This window comes from Cricetulus griseus (genome assembly GCF_003668045.3).
Source record: "Cricetulus griseus strain 17A/GY chromosome 1 unlocalized genomic scaffold, alternate assembly CriGri-PICRH-1.0 chr1_0, whole genome shotgun sequence".
NCBI classification, from domain to species: Eukaryota; Metazoa; Chordata; class Mammalia; order Rodentia; family Cricetidae; genus Cricetulus; species Cricetulus griseus.
Genome location: NW_023276806.1, coordinates 63,719,268 through 63,742,020, shown reverse-complemented (window position 1 = coordinate 63,742,020; position 22,753 = coordinate 63,719,268). Strand labels below are relative to the sequence as shown.

General features: G+C 41.3%; 1 protein-coding gene across 1 annotated transcript; it reads right to left on the bottom strand.

Moving 5' to 3' along the window:
* Window positions 1-19,664: 19,664 nt before the first annotated feature.
* On the bottom strand, window positions 19,665-21,049 carry LOC113833123 (loricrin-like). Its single transcript, XM_035450879.1, is given in 4 exon segments — window positions 19,665-19,788; window positions 19,790-19,881; window positions 19,884-20,323; window positions 20,326-21,049. Coding segments are annotated over 4 exon segments (1,380 nt in total).
* Window positions 21,050-22,753: the final 1,704 nt, after the last annotated feature.

Sequence of the window (22,753 nt, the reverse complement as noted above, 5' to 3'; positions counted from 1 at the left end):
AGCCTTTTAAGGCCCAACAGAAGGAAATGCAGTTTTTTTTCCTCCACACAGCTAAAATTAATTTATCGGCTTAAAGTAACCTGTTACATTTTGTAAGCCTAATGATAAATGAGGCAAAATATTAGAATTAAGGAATCTAGCTGGGTATGGCATCATGCTCATAATCCCAGAGCCCAAGAGTCTCGAGCAGGGAGATCAAGAGTCTGAGGTTGTCTGGGGTCATCTGAGGTCACCTGAGGCTATGTAGTGAGTTCATGGTCATCCTGGACTTCCTAGTGAGATCCTATTTCCTCTACCCCACTTCCCAAAAAGGAGATAAATGAATGAATGCATATTGCTACTAAAGAAAATAACTCAATGACAAAGAAATATAAAAGGAAAAAGAAAAGAATGGAGGATCTATAATACAACCAGAAAAACAGCAAAATGGCAGTGGTTAGTTCTTCTCTATCAAAATCATTTTGAGAATAAATGAATTAAGTTTTTTGACTCAAAGGAAAAAGAATGGCTTAATAAATTAATCCTCCCAGAACAAATAAAAGGAAAGCCCAGACAAGACTGAGTTATTGATGCTTTTAAAGACTCACTTCACTTGAGAGAAAAGGGATACAAAAAGATAGCCTATGAAAATGAAAACCCAAAGAGAGTAAGAGTGGTTATAGATATATCATATAAAACAATTTTCAAATTAACACTGTAAAACAAGATGAAGAGGGTCAATCTATAACAACAAAGAGGTCCATTAACCAAGAGATATAACAACAGTAAATATTTATGCCTTTAACATTTGAACACCTAAATACATAGAGCAAATTTTAGTAGATCTGAAGGGAGGCAGAATATGTAACCCAACAGTGGGTGACCTCAGTACTCCACTTTCAACAATGGACATATCTAGATTAAAAACAACAACAACATCAACATAATCAACAACAAAAACAGTAGGCACAGTTGTACTTCAGAACAAATATTCTTAACAGACATATGGAGACTAAACAATCCAATAGCAAGTACAAATTCTTTTCCAATGCAAGTAGCATGTTCTCCAGAGCAGATCAAACACTAGAGAAAAAACAACAAGTCTTAAAAAGCTTAAGAAGATGAAAATTATATCAAGTGTTATCTAAAATTAGAATCAGGAAAAAGGAGGATTTTTTGAAAATTCAAATACAAGCTAAATTAACTATGCTCTTGAGAAATTAATGAGTCAATGAGGAAACAAAAATCGGAACAAAATATACCAAACCTCATGGGATGCGGCAAAAGCTGTTGTAAGAGGGAAGTTTGTAATAATAAATGCCTATATCCAAAAGAAAATACAAAAGAAACAACCTGATGTCATATGTCAAGGAATTAAAGCATATGAATGAGCTAAATCCAATGTTAGCAGAGGGAATAAGCAGCAATGCAGTTGCTTTGAGTATATATATATATATATATATATATATATATATATATATATCAACCAACATTCAGCTGAAGTAAATAGGGCAGAAGAGAAGGCAAACATATCAAAGAAGAAATAAAGAATTACAGAAGCTGAGAAACTGAATTGCCTAGAAGAAGTGGATGAATTTGTAGAAAGATACATCTACTAAGGCTGAATCACAAAGGGAAAGAAAATATGAACAAATAACAGGATTAAGTCAGTAATAGAAAGTTTCATATCAAAGAAAAGTTTTTGGATGGCAGCCTTGTTGCTCAATGCTTGCAAACATTTAGGGAATGATACTAATTCTTCTTAAGCTCTTCAAAGAAAATGTGAGGCAAGCGAATGCTGCCAAATTCATTCTGGGGCTGGTATTTTCCTGATACCAAAATCAGATAAGGACATTACAAAAAAAGTTACACCCCAACATACCCAATGAAGAAATTTACAAATCCCTCATTGAAATGTTGGTAATCAGGAGTTTGCAGAGCAGTGAAAACATTATTCATCATGATTATGTGGGATTTACACAGGGATGATTTCAATATAAAGAAACACATGATCTTATCAATTGGTATGGAACATTTATTTAACAAAATTTGACATTTTCTTGATTAAAAACTCCATGGACCTTGAAGATGGCTCAGTAGACAAAGGAACTTGAAGCCAAAGCTGGCAGCCTGAGTCCGACCCTTGGGACCTATAGGATGGAAGGAGAGAAGAAATCCCACAAGTTGTCCTTTGACCTCCACACATGCAGTGTGGCAGTGCACCTGCCTTATAGGCACAAACATAAATAAGTAAATAAATGTAATATAACCTAAAACTTCCATTGGATGCAGTATAGAAGGAACACACTTCAACATAATAAAAACCACGTTATGCAGCTCATATCACACTCTGTGGTGAAAAGTTGGAACCATCTCTTAAAACCAAGATCAAGGCATGGGTGGCCTGCGCCCCTTTTGCCTCTAACACCATGCTCAAAGTTCTCATCAGAGAAATTAGTCAAGGAGAAAAAGAAAACAATTGGAAATACAAAAGGAACAATAGGACAAGATAGACCTATGCATTCAGGGTTAACTGATTTTTTTTGAAAAACAACCAAGAACACAGAATGTAGAAAGGACAAATCTCTACATTAAACAATATTGGTACTACTGGATATCCATATGTAATAGAATGAAATTGGAACCTCATTTCAACCACATAAAAAATCAACTTCAAGATAAAGACTTAGATGTAATACATGAAACTGGAAAACATTAGAAAATAACATGGAAAAAATTTCATGCCATACAATAAAATAAAATGTAATTTTTTATTAATTTATTTTTACATTCCAATCCCAGTTCCCCCTCCCTCCTCTCCTCCCACTCCCCCCACTTCCCCACTTCCCCCACCTCCCATCTGCTCCTCAGAGAGGGAAAGGCATCCCCTAGGAAGTCTCATTGAGGTGGGACCAAAAAATGCAAGTTTTTGAAAGAAAGAAACTACAACAAGAAAACAACAAGAGCCAGGTGGTGGTGGCTCACACTTTTAATCCCAGCACTCGGGAGGCAGAGGCAGGTGGATCTCTGAGAGTTCGAAACCAGCCTGGTCTACAGATAGCCAAAGCTACACAGAAACTCTGCAGAAAGAGAGAGAGAGAGAGAGAGAGAGAGAGAGAGAGAGAGAGAGAGAAGAAAACAACAAAGACTCTGCTGAAGATGTGGGGAAAGATGGAATACTTTCATGCTGCTAGTTGGAATGTGAATTAGTCCAGCCACTATGGAAATCGGAGGCCTGGGCAGTCTATGGGACCTCTAACAATGGAACCAGTATTTATCTCTAGGGCACAAATGGACTTCTGGAGCCCATTCCCTAAGGAGGGATACTATTTCAGCCCAGATACAAGGAGGAAGGCATAGGCCCTCCCTCAAATGATGTGACAGACTTTGATGACCCCTCCATGGAAGGCTTCACTGTCCTTGGGGATGGGTGGGGGTAGGTTGGGGGGTTGGTAGGGGGCATGGGAGGTTGGGAGGGAGAGGGAACGGGAGATTGATAGGTAAAATGATTGTTTCTAAATAAAAAAAGAAAAAAAAACTCAAAAAGAAGTATTTTATGATGTAGTGATACCAGTCTGGAGAACATACCTAAAGCAATCTAAGTCAGTGTGCAGCAGCGATACTTACATATTCATTTTTATTGTAGACTTCTCCCAATAGCCAAGTTATAGACTTAGCTAATTTTTTCAACAACACCCAAGAAATGAAAGGATTAGAGGCTGGAGAAATGGCTCAGACATTAAGAGCTCTTGTTCTTGCAGAGGACACAGGTTTTCAGCACTTACACAGTGGGCCACAATCATCTATAACTCCAGTTCCAGGGGATTCAACACCTCTTCTGACCTCTGTGGGCAATGGGCATGCATGTGTGGGCAAAACACTCACACACATAGAATAAATCTAAAAAGACAAACACAGAGATGAATGATACAGATGATGTCACACACATAACCTCTATTCATCTACAAAAAATATTGAAATTGTTTATTTGTGGGAAAAATAGCTAGAACTGGATATTAGCATGCTAAATAAAACAAATCAGACTCAAAAAGACAAATATCAATTTTTCTCATATATATATATATATATATATGTGTGTGTGTGTGTGTGTGTGTGTGTGTGTGTGTGTGAGAGAGAGAGAGAGAGAGAGAGAGAGAGATATGAAAGTTGAATGAGTACTGTAAATGGAGTTCTTAATTGGTCTAATTAATAAAAACCTAAAGTCAGATATAGAGGAAAATGCTGAGAGATCAGAGAGAAGAAGGAGAAATCTACAGCCACACCTTATCTCCTTACTGTTACAGCAGACAAGGGAGTCTGCCTGCTAGACCTAGTAAGGGACCAGTACGGCAGGCATGGCTGCACCTACTCCCCCTCCCTCTTCAGCTGTTTTTCTCCATGTGGTTTCCATAACAGACCACTTTCCTTAGGACCTGTCCCCTTGAGACTACTCTGAGACACTCAGGCCACCAATCTGTCCTGAAACTGTGGTCAGTTGTGTTGAAAACAACAAAAGACACAACCAATGACCTAACTTTAGATGCCCACATGCCATCATACAAAAATACACAATACATGAAACCAATATAGTATGTCTTCCACACAATCACTAATTCCAAAATGATGGTCACCAAGTACAACCTAAAATTCAAGGGCAGAACTCAAAAGAACAATTACAAGCATATTCAAAGTACTCAAAGAAGAGAGTCACCTGACGCAAGCGACCTGCTAGCAGGACCGAGTTAGGCAACGGTGGGTTCTGAACACAGAACACTTAGAGGCAGCCCGGCCTCTGTCCACCGGCCCAGGTAGGTCAGGAGCTGTTTCCGGCTCCTGTTCAGAGTCATCTGACACAAGCAACCTGTGTGCTGGATGGAGTTCAGCGGTGGATCAGACACACCGAGGCCCGGTGACAATTCTGCCTCCAACTGCAGGCCTGGCGGGACCCTGCACGCCTGAACACTGCCGACACCCAGTGAACAGTGACACATCCATCCACCAGAAGAGGGCAGACATCAGAGTATTGGATCTGTTTGCATCTACCAGAAGAGAACCTTGGTCCCACACCCACCAGGAGAACAAGAAACTATTGCTACACCCACCAGAAGAAAGGATGAGAAGAGGACAAGGTAAAAACACATCCAACAGCAGAAAACCCAATATGACACCACCGGAGATGGAACCATACACCAGTAAGACCTGAACATCACGATGCAGATGAACCAGAAGAGAATGACATTAAAAGCATCTTCATGAAAATAATAGAGGACCTCAAAGAGGACATGAGAAAATCCCTTAAAGAGATGGAAGAAAAAATTAACCAAAAAATACAAGATATCAACAAATCTCTCAAGTAAACAGTTCAAGACCTAAAAACTGAAGTAGAGACAATAAAGAAAGCACAATCTGAGGGAATGCTGGAAATAGAAAAGCTGGCTAAACAATCAGGAACACAGATGTAAGCATAACCAACAAAATACAAGAGATGGAAGATATAGATTCATCAACCAAAGAAAATCTTAAGTCCAACAAATCCCTAACACAAAATATCCAGGAAATGTGGGATACCGTGAAAAGACCAAACCTAAGAATAATAGGTATAGAAGAAGGTGAAGAAATCCAACTCAAAGGCGCAGAAAACATATTCAACAAATCATAGAAGAAAACTTTCCCAACCTAAAGAAAGACATACCAATGAAAATACAAGAAGCCTACAGAACACCAAATAGACTGAACAAAAAAAAGGTCACCTCACTACATAATTATCAAAACACCAAACATACAGAACAAAGAGAAAATATTAAGAGCAGCAAAGGAAAAAGGTCAAGTAACCTATAGAGGCAAACCTATTAGAATCACACCTGACTTTTCCTTGGAAACTCTGAAAGCCAGAAGGTCGTGGATAGATATTCTACCTATAATAAGAGACCATGGATACCAGCTCAGACGACTATACCTAGCAAAGTTTTCAATCATTATAGATGGAGAAAACAAGCTATTCCATGACAAAACCAGATTCAAACAATACATATCCACCAATCCAGCCGTACAGAAAGTACTGGAAGGAAAACTGCAACCCAGGGAAGTTAACTACAACCAGAAAAAACATAGGCAATAGATAATCCCAACTTACCAACAGCCAAAAGGAAAAAGGGACAGAATCCCACACATAATCTCCCCACCATTACCAAATCAGAAACAAACAAGAATGAACAATAATCAATGGTCATTAATATCCATCAACATGAATGGTCTTAACTCCCCTATAAAAAGACATAGATTAGCAGAATGGATAAGAAAACAGAATCCTTCCTTCTGCTGCATACAAGAAACTCACCTCAACCTCAAAGACAGACAGTACCTAAGAATTAAAGGTTGAGGAAAGAACTTCCAAACAAATGGACCCAAGAAACAAGCAGTGGTAGCAATCCTAATATCCAATAAATTGGACTTTAAACTAAAATCAGTCAAAAGAGATAAAGAAGGTCATTTCCTACTCATCACAGGAGAAATCCATCAGGATGAAGTCTCAATTCTGAACATTTATGCACCAAATACAAAGGCATCCACGTTTGTAAAAGAAACATTACTAAAACTCAAATCACACATAAAACCGCACACACTTATAGTGGGAGATTTCAACATCTCACTCTCACCACTGGACAGGAACACCAGACAGAAACTTAACAAAGAAACAAAAGAACTAATAGAAGTTATGGCGCAATTAACAGAGATCTTAACAGAGATCTATAGAACATTCCACCCAAATACAAAACAATTTACCTTCTTCTCAGCACCACATGGTACCTTCTCTAAAATCTACCACATACTTGGCAACATAGCAAACCTCAACATGTACAAAAAATTGAAATAACCCCCTGTGTCTTATCAGACCACCATGCTTTAAAATTAGAATTCAACAACAACACGAACTACAGAAAACCTACAAACTCATGGAAATTAAGTAACACCCAATTGCACAATTCATGGGTCTGGGAAGAAATAAAAAAGAAATTAAAGATTTCCTAGAATTCAATGAGAATGCGGAAACAACATATCCAAATGTATGGGACACTTTGAAAGCAGTGCTAAGAGGAAAGTTCATAGTGCTAAATGCCCACATGAAGAAACAGGAGAATAATCACACTAGAGAATTAACAGCACAACTGAAAGCTTTAGAAAACAAAGAAGCCAATACACCCTGGAGGAGCAGACACCAGGAAATAATCAAATTGAGGGCTGAAATCAATAAAATGGGAACTAGGAGAACAATACAAAGAATCAATATAACAAAAAGTTGGTTCTTCGAGAAAATCAACAAGATAGACAAATCTGTATCTAAACTTACCAAACAACAAAGACTGAACATGCAAATTAATAAAATCAGGAATGAAAAGGGGGGGCGCATAACAACAGATACAGAGGAAATCCAGAGAATCATCAGGTCATACTTTGAAAACCTATATTCCTCAAAATTTGAAAATCTAAAGGAAATGGACAATTTTCTGGACAAATTTCACTTACCAAAATTAAATAAAAAACAGATAAGCAACTTAAATAGACCTATAACATCTATTGAAATTGAAGCAGTCATTAGAAGTCTCCCAACCAAAAAAAGCCCAGGGCCAGATGGCTTCAGTGCAGAATTCTACCAGAAATTCAAAGTACAGCTAATACCAATTCTCCTCAAAGTATTCCACACAATAGAAGCAGAAGGGTCATTACCAAACTCTTTTTATGAGGCTTCAATAACCTTGATACCCAAGCCACACAAAGACATAACTAAGAAAGTGAACTACAGACCAATATCCCTCATGAACACTGATGCAAAAATTCTCAATAAAATATTGGCAAATCGAATCCAAGAACACATCAGAGAAATCATCCATCCTGATCAAGTAGGCTTCATCCCAGGGATGCAAGGGTGGTTCAACATACGAAAAATCCATCAATGTAATCCACCATATAAACAGACTGAGGAAAAAAAATCACATGATCATCTCACTAGACGCCGAAAAAGCCTTTGACAAAATCCAACACCCTTTCATGATAAAGCTCCTGGAGAAATCAGGGATAACAGGAACATACCTCAACACAATAAAAGCAATATACAGCAAGCCGACAGCAAACATCAAATTAAATGGAGAGAAACTCAATGCAATTCCTCTAAAATCAGGAACAAGACAAGGCTTTCCACTCTCTCCATACCTCTTCAGTATTGTCCTTGAAGTTCTAGCTAGAGCTATAAGACAACAAAAGGAGATCAAGGGAATACAAATTGGAAAGGAAGGAGTCAAACTCTCACTATTTGCAAATGTTATGATAGTCTACATAAGTGACCGAAAAAACTCTACCAGGGAACACCTATAGCTAATAAACACCTTCAGCAAAGTGGCAGGATACAAGATTAACTCAAAAAAATCTGTAGCCCTACTATATACTGATGACACATTGGTGGAGAAAGAAATCAGAGAAACATTACCCTTTACAATTGCCACAAACAACATAAAATACCTTGGAGTAACAATAACCAAAAAAGTGAAAGACCTGTACTGTAATAATTTTGAGTCTCTAAAGAAAGAAATTAAAGAAGATACCAGAAAATGGAAAGATCTCCCATGCTCTTGGATAGGCAGGATCAACATAGTAAAAATGGCAATCTTGCCAAAAGCAATCTACAGATTCAATGCAATCCCCATCAAAATCCCAACACAATTCTTCACTGACCTTGAAAGAACAATTCTCAACTTTATATGGAGAAACAAAAGACCCAGGATAGCCAAAACAACCCTTGTACAAGTTAGGTATCACCATCCCTAACTTAAACTCTATTACAGAGCTATAGTCCTGAAAACAGCTTGGTATTGGCACAAAAATAGACAGGTAGACCAATGGAATAGAGTTGAAAACCCTGAAATTAATCCACACACCTACGAACACTTGATTTTTGACAAACAATCCAAATATATATGCTGGAACAAAGAGAACATCTTCAACAAATGGTGCTGGCATAACTGGATGCAAACATGTAGAAGACTACAGATAGACCCAAGCCTTTTGCCCTGCACAAAACTTAAGTCAAAATAGATAAAAGACCTCAACATAAACCCAGCCACACTGAACCTACTAGAAGATAAAGTGGGAAATACCCTTGAATTAATTGGTACAGGTGACTGCTTCCTGAACATTACACCAGTAACACAGACACTGAGATCAACAATTAATAAATGGGACCTCCTGAAACTGAGAAGCTTCTGTAAGGCAAAGGACATAGTTAGCAAGACAAAACGACAGCCCACAGACTGGGAAAAGATATTCACCAACCCCACATCTGACAGAGGGTTGATCTCCAAAATATACAAAGAACTCAAGAAGCTATTCTCCAAAACACCAAACAATCCAATTAAAAAGTGGAGTACAGAACTAAATAGACAATTCTCAATAGAGGAATCTAAAATGGCTGACAGGCACATAACAAAGTGTTCAACATCCTTAGCCATCAGGGAAATGCAAATCAAAACAACTCTGAGAGACCATCTTACTCCTGTCAGAATGACTAAAATCAAAAACACCAATGACAGTTTATGCTGGAGAGGATGTGGAGAAAGAGGAACACTCCTCCACTGCTGGTGGGAGTGCCAACTTGTACAGCCACTTTGGAAATCAGTATGGCCACTCCTCAAGAAAATGGGAATCAGTCTACCTCAAGATCCAGCAATTCCACTCCTAGGCATATACCCAAAAGAATCACATTAATACACCAAGGACATCTGTTCAACCATGTTCATAGCAGCGTTATTTGTAATAGCCAGAAACTGGAAGCACCCTACATGCCCCTCAGCCGAAGAATGGATAGAGAAAATGTGGTACATTTACACAATGGAGTACTACTCAGCAGAAAAAAAAAAAAAACAATGGAATCTTGAAATTTGCAGGAAAATGGATGGAACTTGAAGAAACCATTCTGAGTGAGGTAACCCGATCACAAAAAGACAAATATGATATGTACTCACTCATATGTGGATTTTAGACACAGAGCAAGGGATTACCATCCTGCAATCCACACTGCCAGAGATACTAGTAAACAAAGAAGACCCTAAAAGAGAGAAACTTTGTCCCCTGGAGAAGGGGAAATGATCACCATCCCCTGAGCAAATTGAGAACATGGGAAGAGGGGGGAGGGAGCTACAAGAGTGAGAAGGGAAGAAGAGGAAGGATGCAGAGGTCATGAGGAAGCAGAAATTTTGAGTCAGGTGTAGATTAGAAGAAAGGACATATGACAGGTAGGATTTTAGTTGGGGGGGGTGGTAGAGGAGGAAGGGAGGGAGAAGGGAACTGAGATCGTCATGTAATTCAATCTTGATTTAATTCAAATAAAAAAAACCAAAGTACTCAAAGAACATATGAATGATTAGAAACATCCGGAAGACCTTACATAGGCAGAAAATAAGCACAGGAGGCTGAGGGACATGAGGAAGACAACTTTCACACATGAAAATAAAGTTCAGTTAAGAGGTACAGATACAGAAGAAAACCCAGGTAGGAAGTAAAATTTTCAGTTAGTTAAATAAAAAGCTCATTGGAAAGTCTCCCCAACAGAATGGATCATAAGGAATTTCAGGGCTTGAAGAGCTGATAGAAAAACTGGATCATTAACTCACACACACACACACACACACACAAAATCCAAAAATGTTTCTTAAAAATTGCTTTAAAACACAATTGTAACATGCAGAATATTTGGAATACAATGAAAAGACCAAATCTGTGCATTGTAGTCTTAGAAAGAAGAGAAAAATTCTAGATCAAAGGTACAGAAAATGTTTTCAGTAAAATAATAGAAGAAAAATCCCCAAATCTTGAGAAACAGATTATTATGCATGTAAAAGTGGCATACAACACACCAAACAGACAAAAATAGAAAAGAGGTTTCCTGAGCAAGTGGGAACCCATGAACCTCAGTCTGACAGCTGGGGAACCAACCTAGGACCCCTGAACATGGGTGTCTGCTAGGAGGACTGAGCAGTCTAAGGGGCCTCTGGCAGTGGAACCAGGATGTATCTCTAGTGCACAAATGAACTTCTTAGCCTAGATACACAGGGGGTGGTTGTGTGGTGCGGGGAGGGGGAGGGGAGAGGGGTGGGGAGCGGGGAGAAGGGCCTAGGCCCTGCCCCAAAGGACTTGACAGATTTTGACGATCTCTCATGGAAGGCTTCACACTCCCTGGGGAGTGGATGCTGGGATGGGAGGGTCCCTGCTGGGCTTGGGAGGGAGTGGGAACTGGGATTGATATGTAAAATAAGATTGTTTCTAATTTAAATAAAATTTGTTAAAAAAGAGGTTTCCTGTACCATTTTTATAATTAAAATACTTAAAACACAGAATAATGAAAATGTACTAATAGAGAGAGGGCCAAGTTGCAGCTAAGGGAGTGTCTATCAGAATAACAGCTGATTGTTTGATAGACATTTTCAAAGCCAGAAGGGCTTGGAAGACTATTTATTTAGATTCTGAAATATCAAAACTACCAATCCAACGTATTATATCCAACAAAAATATCTCTTGTAAGTGGAGAAAAAGCAAGTCAGTTGCATTATAAAAACACACTAAAGGAATTTATGACCACTAAGACAGCTCCACAGAGGATACTGAAGAAGAGAATACTCACACAGATGAGGCCAATGTGGGGTCCAGAAGGGACCAACAATATCAGGATTAGTAATCAAAAGATGTCTAACAAAGCATTAAAAAAACCACTCCAAACCAATGGGAATTAATATTCATCTTTCAGTAATAATTGTGAATATTAAGACTCTTAATTCCCCAATAAAATACATAGACTGACAGATTGGATTAGAAAATAAGATTCATCTTTTTAGAGCCAAAAGAAATATATTTCACCATCAAATATAGACACCATGTTAGGCCAAAAGGGTAGAAAGAAGGCACTCCAAGCAACTGTGACTGGGAGCCAAACAGGTGTAACTATTCTAATAACTGGCAAAATAAACTTAAAACCAAAATTATTTAGAAGAGATAAAGAAGACTACTTTATACTCTGTAAGGGAAGAATTTACTGAGAGACCATTTCAATGCTAAACATACATGTGCCAAATATAGGTGCACTCAAATTGGTTAAAAAAATACTACCAGATGTAAAACCACAGATTATTCACAACTCAGTGATAGTAGGTGGCTTTAATTTCCCACTTTCACCAATACACAGGTCATCCAGACAAAAAATAAACAGAAAAACATTGCAGTTAAATGACAATATAAATGACATGGACTCAACAGACCTCTACAGAGCATACCATGCAAATACTAAAAATTACTCAGTCTCCTCAGTAGTGCATTGAACTTTTTCCAAAATGATCACATATTAGGACACAAAGAAAACCTTTACAAATATAGGAAAATTAAAACAATGTTCTGCATTGTATCTTTTCACAATGGAATAAAATAAGTTATCAACAGGAAGATAAACTGCAGAAAATATACAAATTTCTGAAGACTACACAACATACCACTGAATGATGATTGGGTCACCAAAGAAATCAACAACAAAATATATAATTTCTAGAGTTAAATCAAAATAAAACAGAATATACTGATATCTATTGGATACAATGAAAGCAGCCCCAATAAGAAAGTTTTTAGTGTTAAGTGCATATATCAAAATATAAACCAGAAAGAATACATATAAATAACTTAATGATGCATCTTAAGGCTTTGAAAAAAAACAGGAACAAGACAAGCTGTTGCCCTTGGTTGCCTCTCAGAGGCTGAAAGTAACTGTCTATTGCTGAAGATACACTAGGACCTAGGCTCATATCATATGAGCTGGATCTAACTTTAAAGCCCCCTTCTTGTGGTCTAGTTTTCACGGAATCAGAAAATACTGTGCAAGCTGCCAAGGGAGAAAAGCAATTAATAGTCCTTCCCAGATGCAACACTGTAATAGGAGTCCTGAATTGCTATAGATAGTAAAAGGCAGGAGTCAGATATAGAGGGAAATGCTGAGAGATCAGAGAGGAGCAGGCCACAGCACACCTTACTTCCTAAGTGTTTCTACAGAGAAGAGAAGAGGAAGAGAGCAATTTCCTGTTTGTCCTGCTTATATTCTGATTCTGCCCAGCTATGTCACTTTTTGCCTGGCCAATCAGCCAATCAATGTTTTATTCATTGACGAATAAGAGAAACATATGCACAGAAGGACTTCTCCCATCATCTCCTCTTTTTTGTCTAAAAAGACAATAAAAAGAAGGGTTTTAACATTAATGTAGTAAAATTACATATAACAAAACAGTTATCAAGTAAGAACTATAGTTATAATATTTAGTCCATTAACATTTGGCAAAATTTATAGGAAATACTCTATCATCTATCCTATCATTGTGAGTCTAAAGTCTTATATGTAACTCATATTTATCATAACTAATGAAAACTGTAACCATAAATATCTGTCTTCAATTCTATCAAAGATCATAGAAGGATAATATACAAACATTAGAATTAACAGAGACATCTTGCTACCTGGACAGTCACCGGAAGTTCTTTAGTAATGTTGGGGCATCCATCTTTAGCCCATAGGCTATAGTGTATCTGCCAGACTTGTCAGCAAAGCAGGAAATTTTAAAATGTCTGCTTGCATTGGCAGTTTGTCAGTCAATTTCCGTTTGGTCCCGTAGAATGTCTGGCAGACTCTTCCATGAAGCAGGGACCCTTGTTTTGGAAGTTCAGCAGTCTCTTTCCTGTGGGTCCTGCATGTCCAGTTTATTGAACAGTCCAGGCAAGAGCAGTTTCTTGCCCAAATGGCTAATCTTGCTATGTTGAAGGCAAACTCCATATTGAGTTTCTTCAATGCCCATTCTCCTTTCTGATGTAATTGGTGTGCCAGGAGCAGTTGCTTCTCACTGTCATGAAAAACCCTAAACCATTTTAAATGCCATATTCTGTAGGTCTTTCAAAGGTTTGAAAAATATCCATCTCAAATACATCTCTGTAAATCTGGAAAACCTAACTAACCTAAATATAAGTTTTGACTATTATAGGAGACTATATACAGTCTGTATTTAATTATGTATTACATTTTTAAATGAGCTATATAAACACAATACCTAAACAAGAGGAGAAATATACATATAAAAAAATTGACCTTAAATTTGTATCAATAAATGAAAATCCATTCCAATACAAAGTATTCATTTCTGTATCATTTACCCTTTTTTCCTTTGGAGAGATTGACTGTGATCATTACCATTTATAATCAATCCCATTTAAATGAAAACAAACATTTATAAACAATATTTGGGAATGTGGGCATTGTTCTCTCCAAACTGCTTCCTGCTGTTTGGGGGCGCTGAAATATGATGGGGATCCTAAGAAATCCCAGAAATCCTGGCTTTAGTGGCCTGAGATTGTATCATCCCAGGTGTATTCCATGTTGGATCACCTGTCCATTGCTTCAGGGGGTCTTGCTTCATCAAATAATATTAGTCTGGAGGGAATCCACAGCTTTTCATTTTCTGTGGAAACAAAAATAAAGCCTCTTTTCCAAAGTAACATGCCCTTAAATTTGAATTTGGAAGTCAAGGCATTTTAAAAATATATAAGTTTAATAAATCCAGCAGCATTTATAATCAAATATCTGTTAGCAGCTTTTGCTCTTTCTTCAGCAACCAAAAAATTCAAAGATAACACAATAACATACAGTATCCAGACTCTCTGTATATTTTCTATCTTTACATGGCTTTTTTTTTTTACTCTATTTCTTTTCCTTTCATTTCATTTTTTCATTTTTTGAGACAGGGTTTCTCTGTGTAACTTTGGCTGCCCTGGAATTCACTCCGTACACTAGGCTGGCCTTGAAACCACAGAGATCTGCTTGCCTCTGTCTCCCAAGTGCTGGGAGGTGGATATGGAAGGAAGTAGAGGGTAGGTTCTTGGAAGGGCTTGAGGGGAAAAAAGTAAAGTGATATAGTTCTATTTTAATTTAAATGCATATAAAAGAACTTTAAAATGATGAATAATAAATTGAGGAAAATGCTAGAAGAAAGAAAGCGCTCCCACGCTTATGGGTTGGAAGAATATTGTGAAAATGACCATCCTACCAAAAGCAATTTAAATATTTGGTGCCATCCCAATCAAAATTCCAGGACCATTTCACTGACATAGAAAAATTATTTAAAAATTTATATGGAAAAATAAAGACAACAGAAAGCAATTTTGAAGAAAAAAATACTGTGGGAGGTACCATATCTGACTTCAAGGTGTACTGCTAGGTCATAACAGTGAAAATAGTGTGATACTGGCACAAAGTCAGATACACAGATCGGTGGAATAGAGAAGACATGGATGTAAGCCCACACAACTATAACTATGACAAAAAAATGCCAGAAATAAACGTTGGTGGAAAGACAGCCTCTTGAGCAATTTCTGGAGAATCTGTATATTATCACACAGAATAAAGTACTAGATCATTATCTTCCACTCTGAAAATAACTCAGCCCCTAATGGATCAAGGACCTCAACATAAAATTTTAATCTCAAAAACTGCCAGAGGAAAAACCAGGGGGTACACTTCAAGACACAGGCATAGTTCCCTTTATGAATAGGACTCTGGTAGTGGAGAAAATACGCCTGGCACTCAACAAATGGGATCAAATGAAACTGAAGAGGTACAGCAAAGAAAACTGTCAATCAAGTGAAGAGGCCACACACAGAATAGGAGAAAACCTTTGCATACTATACATCTGACAGAGTTTTAGTGTCTCGAGTGCACAAAGGACTCAAATCACTAAACATCAAGAAGACAATAGAGTTTAAAAATGGCCATGCAACTGAGAGTTCTCAAAAGAAGAAATGCAAATGAACAGTGAACACTTTAAAAAGTGTTCAGTATCCTCAGGGAAATGTGGATTAAACTACTTCAAGATTCTATCTCACTCCAGGCCAAACAGCCATTGTCAAGAATACAAATGACAATAAATTCTGATTTGTGTGTGGAGTAAGGAGAATCCTTATATACCACTTTTGGTAGGAGTGTAAAGGAGTCCAGCCATTTTGAAAAATAGTATGGTGGTTATTAAAACAACTAGAAATAGAACTCCACATGACCCAGAGATATCACTCTTGGGCATGTTCCCAAAGGACTTTATATCCTAACACAAAGATACATGCTCACCCATGTTCATCACTGCTATGTTCACAATACATAGGAAATTAAATCCAACTTGATGTCTATCAACTGAAGAGTGGATAGTGAAAATGTGACACATATATATCATATGTATATATAATGCAATTTTGCTTAGCACTAAAGAAAAATGAAATTATGAAGAATTTAATCAAACTGATGAAAATGGGTGAAATTATACTGGATGATGTAACAGAGGCACATGAAGAGAAATGCATGCTCTCACTTATATGTGGATCCCAGTTTTGAGTCTTTAGCTTTGTGTGTTTAACTTGATATTCAAATGAAAACCAGGCAACTAAAACAGGAATTCTTTTGAGTAAAGGTCTCACTATGTAGTCCTGGCTGACTGTGTAGAACCCGTTATGTAGACAAGAGTGGCTTTGAACTCACAGAGGTCTATCTACCTCTGCCTCAAGTGCTGGGATAAAAGATGTGTGCTACCAGTTTAAGAAAGGACTATTGGTGGGGGGATACCTTAAGGGCATTGAGATAGTACAATATAGGTAAGATGAAAGTAGAAAGGGAGGATACTTGGAGTTGAAAGGTTTTATCTGGGAGGGCAGTGGTGTGAGGGAGGAGACAAGGTTGGTGTGATGGTTAACCAAAATGAAGGGCAAATGAAAAAGCCATATGAAAGTCTACTATCTTATATCTAGCATCTTATAAAAACATAGTTTAAAAAACATTTTACGGTTGGATGCTGATGCGTCTAGAATCAGTAGTTAACAAACAAAATTCCCAGTACCAGGTATAGAATATTTTCTTGTGTGTTGTTGGGTCAGGGAAGCCTCAGAATTCCCCAGGCCAATATATAAGACATTATTGCTGAGGATACAATGTTGAAAATATGAAGAAATCAAGGAGGTGGAAAATTCCTCTCTTCTGATTAGCTTTCATAGTGCTGGAAGATGTTCTGCAGGCTACGAGGGGAGAAATGTCATTAATGATCTTATCCAGCAAACTCCACAGATTACAGTATTAAGCAAGACAAGCTGTGCTACTTGTGCAATAGTAGCATAACTGTTTGGGGTAACTAGATGCTCTCTGGACTGAAGACCTAATCCACAGGAAGCAATTTATGTCTACTACTAGAAACCTGCTTAAAAAACAAGCAAACAACTCCCCAACAAACAAATAAACAAACATATGGATAGAGAAGTCATAGTCCCTAGGGACAACTCTTACTACCACATCTTAGCTAAATAGATGTAGCATCAAACTTCTCTCTAAACACCTGTGTTTATACTCGTAGACAAATGCTGCTCTCAAACTTAAGTCTCTTTTGGAACAGAACAGCAGTGAATGCAGAAATTCATGGCTGCTCAAGATGCTGAGAATAAATGACAACCGAGCAGTCAGTCCTAACCAAAAGATTCCTCTAAGACTCAAAGAACTTCCTAGAAGAGGGGGTGGGAAGAATGTGAGAGACAGAAGGTAGAAAGGCTGAACAATACTGTCTTCTATGCATGAACCCACAGCAGCTATGGTTACTTGAACTAGGCCCGCACAAGAATGATCCTGTCAACAGTTAGGCCTGGATGGAGTAGGGGGTTGTGGAAACCCACCACTCCCTGTTGAACTATTGTCAGCTGATAGATTCTGTGAGGGGGGAGTCATTTGCTCCAGTTGTATATCCTGTGGCGATCCCATCAGAATCCAATGAACAGTTCCAAACCCATGGTCGTACAGATGGCCTTGGTTAGTGGTCCATAAAACCAATAAATAAATATGACACGAGTGTAGGAAAGAGATTTGTAGGGAATGTAGGATAGGGCTTGGAAGGGACATAGAAAAGTACAGGGATGTGAGTAGTCAGAATGTATTATGTGTTTGCATAGCCATGTTAAAGAATACATTTAGTTAATTAAAAGTGTGATGGTTGGACTATAATGTCACTGAGGTTGCTACTTTGTTTGCTCTCTATGTCTCTGATGCAAAATGATTAAAGTAATGATGATTCCAAATGGGAGAGTAAGGTGAAGTCTTTTGATTTCTAATATTAAATAAATATAGGAAAGGTATATTGGCTTTTTAATGTAGCACAATTAATTTGAGCAAGACAGTAAGTTAACATTTGCCTAAAGCTGATACATTCTGACTGTAAAACAGGATCTAGCCAGGAGACGGTCTACATCTCCATTGACTACTCCAGAGCTCATGCATCCCTTGAAGCAACTCTTTGTTGCTGGAATAATCTTCCTTGCTAATTAGAAGGTTTCCTATGCATTACAGTGTCCTGGATGTACTGATGGTACGTCCAGTACCTGTGGTACTGATGTTGAGCATCTCACACATTTCTGATACACCTTCCAAGTTGGATGAATGCTATCCCTTCAGCCCTTCAAGAGGGCTGCCTTCTGTCCCTGTAGATGTTCAATAGAGTGCCTCACACACAGTAGAGGCTCTTGAGTATCTTATGTAAAATTTTTCTTACAATAATAAAAACAGGCTTCCCCTGCTTTGCTATTCAGTATTCAGTAGAGCTGCATTGGTAGGAAGGAATCAGGTTTATTCAACCTTGAGAAGACATAGGAAGTGTTCTTCCTTCCTTCCTTCCTTCCTTCCTTCCTTCCTTCCTTCCTTCCTCTCTCCCTCCCTCCCTCCCTTCTTCATTTCTTTCTTTTTTTCCTCAAGGTTCTACCATAGGTCATGAGTAAGGACTCATGAAAAAGAAAAGTAGTTACAGTCAGCAGGAAGATTATTTGGGCAGGGATCTTTTTGTCCAGGAGTCATGTCCTTTGCTGGTCTGAACTTACCAATCAATGGACTTGGGCCTCTGGTAAGTAGTTAGCTAAAATCTGAGCAAAGTGTTCTCCAGTAAAAAGGATTGGGGAGGGGCAGAAGAGCTAAAGGGGTAGGAGAGGACAGTTTCAAAGAGGCTGTTACATTTCTTTCTTCGGTAGCCCTTGTGGCATGCTAGTGTTGCAGGATACAGTCACCCTGCTTCCAGAACCTGGAGAGTAAGCTCTGCGCTGTGAGAGATTGCGGGGTAGGCTGCCCTAAGAAGATCTGGCCCACTCCTGGTGACTGCCAAACTCACTGGCATGTGGAGGATGTCCAGTGAAGACTTTCTTTTGTGTTGGGGGGAGAAACTGGTTCACACCCTTGCCAGCCATCCCATCTGTCTACTCTCTTTACCTTGTTGAATGAATTTAAGTGTGAACGAATGAATGGAAGAAGCAAGGAAAGGATGGAGTGAGTGGATTTACAGGCTACAAAGACTACTGGAGACTCAAGAGATTCTCATGAATTGCAAATTTATTGACTGAAGCACTGGAGTTGGGAGGTAGTCATTCAGAAACCAAGCGGAAAGTCTGCAGAACAAGATGGAGCTCGAGCGACTTGTGGCTTCTTCTGGGGACAGAGGGGAGTGTTAAGATGCGAAGGGTCTGGAAACCTCGGGCAATCTCATGAGAAAGTTAAGCCTGTGGGCGCCCACGGAGAACACCTCCAGCTCCTTTGTCTCCGTGGCAACCTGGAGACCTTACTTGCAAGGCCAGGTAGGCGCCTGCTTCTGCTGGGTCTGGTGGCAGACAGGGACGCCCTTGCCACCTCCAGAGCCGCCCCCAGAGGAGCCGCCGCCGCAGCTAGAGCCGCCGCCGCCGCCCGCCCCCGGAGTAACCGCCTCCGCAGCCACCGCTGCCACCCCCGGAGGAGCCGCCGCCACAGCCACCGCCGCCACCGGAGTAGCCTCCACCGCAGCGCCGCCGCCGCCGCCACCGCTGGAGTAGCAGCCGCCGCCGCCGCCGCCAGAAGAGCCACCTCCGCAGCTACCACCTCCGCCTGAAGAGCCCCCTCCGTAGCTCTGCTGGGGGGCACAGGAGGTCTGGGTGGTCTGCTGCGACGAGTAGTAGCCCCCGCCGCCACCGGAGGAGCCGCCGCCGCAGCTGCTGCCGCCGCCACCACCGGAATAGCTGCCGCCGCCTCCGCAGCTGGAGCCGCCACCGGAGGAGCCACCACCGCAGCTAGAGCCGCCGCCACCGGAGTAGCCGCCTCCGCAGCTGGAGCCGCCGCCACCGGAGTAGCCGCCTCCGCAGCTGGAGCCACCTCCGTAGCTCTGGCTCTGATACTGTTGCGCCGACCCGGAGGATCCGCCACCTCCGCAACTGCTGCCGCCGCCGCCGCCGGAGTAGCCGCCGCCGCGCAGCTGGATCCACCACCTCCGGAGTAGCCGCCGCCACAGCTGGAGCCACCGCCGCCGCGCCGGGAATAGCCGCCGCCGCAGCTGGAGCCACCGCCGCCGCCGGAGTACTTGCCCCCTCCGGAACCACCGCCGCAGCTACCGCCGCCGCCGCCACCGGAGGAGCCTCCGCAGTAGGAGCCCCCGCCTCCAGATCCGCCTCCGCAGCTGGAGCCGCCGCCCCCGCCAGAGTAGCCGCCACCGCAACTGGAGCCGCCGCCGCCGCCACCGGAGTACTTAACACCGCCGCCGGAGCCGCCACCGCCTCCACAGCTAGAGCCGCCACCGGAGGAGCCGCCGCCGCAGCTGGAGCCACCGCCTCCGGAGTAGCCACCGCCACAGCTGGAGCCACCGCCGCCGGAGTAGCCGCCTCCGCAGCTGGAGCCACCGCCGCCGGAGTAGCCGCCTCCGCAGCTGGAGCCACCGCCTCCGGAGTACTTGACGCCCCCACCGGAGCCGCCTCCGCCGCCACAGCTGGAACCGCCTCCGTAGGAGCCACCGCCTCCGCCTCCGCAGCTGGAGCCTCCTCCAGATGAGCCACCTCCACAGCTGGAGCCACCACCGCTACCACCGCTATAGTAGCCGCAGCCACCGCCGCCGCCACCGCCGCCGCCACCGCCTCCTCCACCGGAGGTCTTTCCACAACCCACGGGAGGACAGGGAGTGGGCTGCTTTTTCTGGTGAGACATCTTGTTTAAGAAGAAGGGGAACCCTGGAGAAAGAGCAGAAGAGCATCATTGGACCAGCAGCAAGAGGATGCTGCAAAGGAAGTAGCTGCATCCATGGTAGCATCATTCTGACTCCCCGCATCATGTGGACCAGGCTTGTGGACTCCATTCAAGGGCTGCAGAGTTATTGCTAGGACACAAGCCCGGTTAGTGGTATCTCCTTCCTCAACTCTGCCTGACTTCTGCTGTGTGATTTGGAGGGCAGAGCAGTCGCATTCCCATCTACTTCTTATCAAGGAACACTCCATCTCTTAGGATGCCCCCAATACCAGTCCTGATTCTAAGTTCAATAGAAAACTGCCATAAATATCCACCCGGGCTTTTACCCATTCCCAGAACAACAAGAAAAGATTTGTTTGAACATTAGCAGACTTTAGGACCTATTTTCTGCAAAAGCCATTAGTTCTACTGAGTGAGGTATATGCTCCAAGGGCCGAATATTAGACAAGAGAGTCTACTGTGGCTCTGCCTGCAAAAAGAGGAAGGGCATTGAACCATTTGGACCAGCACATCTGACCAGAAGATAGCAGGCATCTTTTGGGGGATAGGCAAGGGTCTAAGTTTGGTAGAGAACTGCAGCCAGTAGGAACTTCTAGCCAAGCATCTCACAAGATGCCTATATGTCAGAACATCTGCCTCTATAGAATAGGGCTTGGGTTTTGGTGGCTGCTCCAATATCTCCCATGAGCATAATTCTATGACTTATCCTCCCCACTCTCTGACAGTGGGTTCAGCCTCTCCTGATAGGTTCACAAGGTTCATCTAGTCCATGGCAGGATGCCTTGGGCATCCACTGCAGAGCCCTCAGCACCTTGGGTGCCAGAGACGTAGGAGGTGGTTCTCTCTTGGTGGAGTTTAATGCTCCGGCCAGAAGAGCAGAAACATCACCTGCCCAGCAGCAGCTTACCACTCTCCACAGCTTCCCCAAATCCCTTCTCAATTTGAATGTAGTAGCTTCCAAAGGTGGAGAGGGGCCCAGTCCCCTAACCTCTGCAAGCTGAGCAAGGCCAGCTGGAGAGACCAGAGAGCCAGGAGAGCCCACACTTACCCGAAGCACCAGGGGAGGTGAGTGAGGGAAGGAGATGATGGTGATGTGAGGGACATTGGAGCTCCTGAGGTTTTATACTCTTTGCCTGCTCTGACTCATCTATTGATCGAGCACCTCCTCAAGCCTGGCCTCAGTTACGTGACTAGTCACTCTTGGCCCCACCTCCTTATGATTGCAAAGGATTGACCCATTCATGAAGATTTGGAATTCTTGGGATAGGGATAGGCGTTGAGCATATGACTGGCCGCTTCTCTGATGTAACTGTGAGCAGGTTGGTCATTGGAGACGGACAGCCAGAGTGGATGGCAGAAATTGTTTTCAAAACGTCTGATACAGGTTGCATGCCATAACCAGAGGATGGTACTTGAGGAATAGGTTCCAGACCTGTGAAGCAGCTTAAGGGAATCTGGAGACCGCAGACACTAGTCCAAGGAGTAGTATCTTTCAAATTTTGCTGTTTGGTTCCTAGTCTCATTACTTTGAAAATTCTCAAAACTTTAGAATCCAACTCTTATTTGCTATAATTTCTCTACTTTGGTTTCATGAATGCTTTGTTGGGGGTATTTCTGCCCTGCCTATTGGTTGTGAACATTCATGAGTCCCCAGCTCCCAGTTTT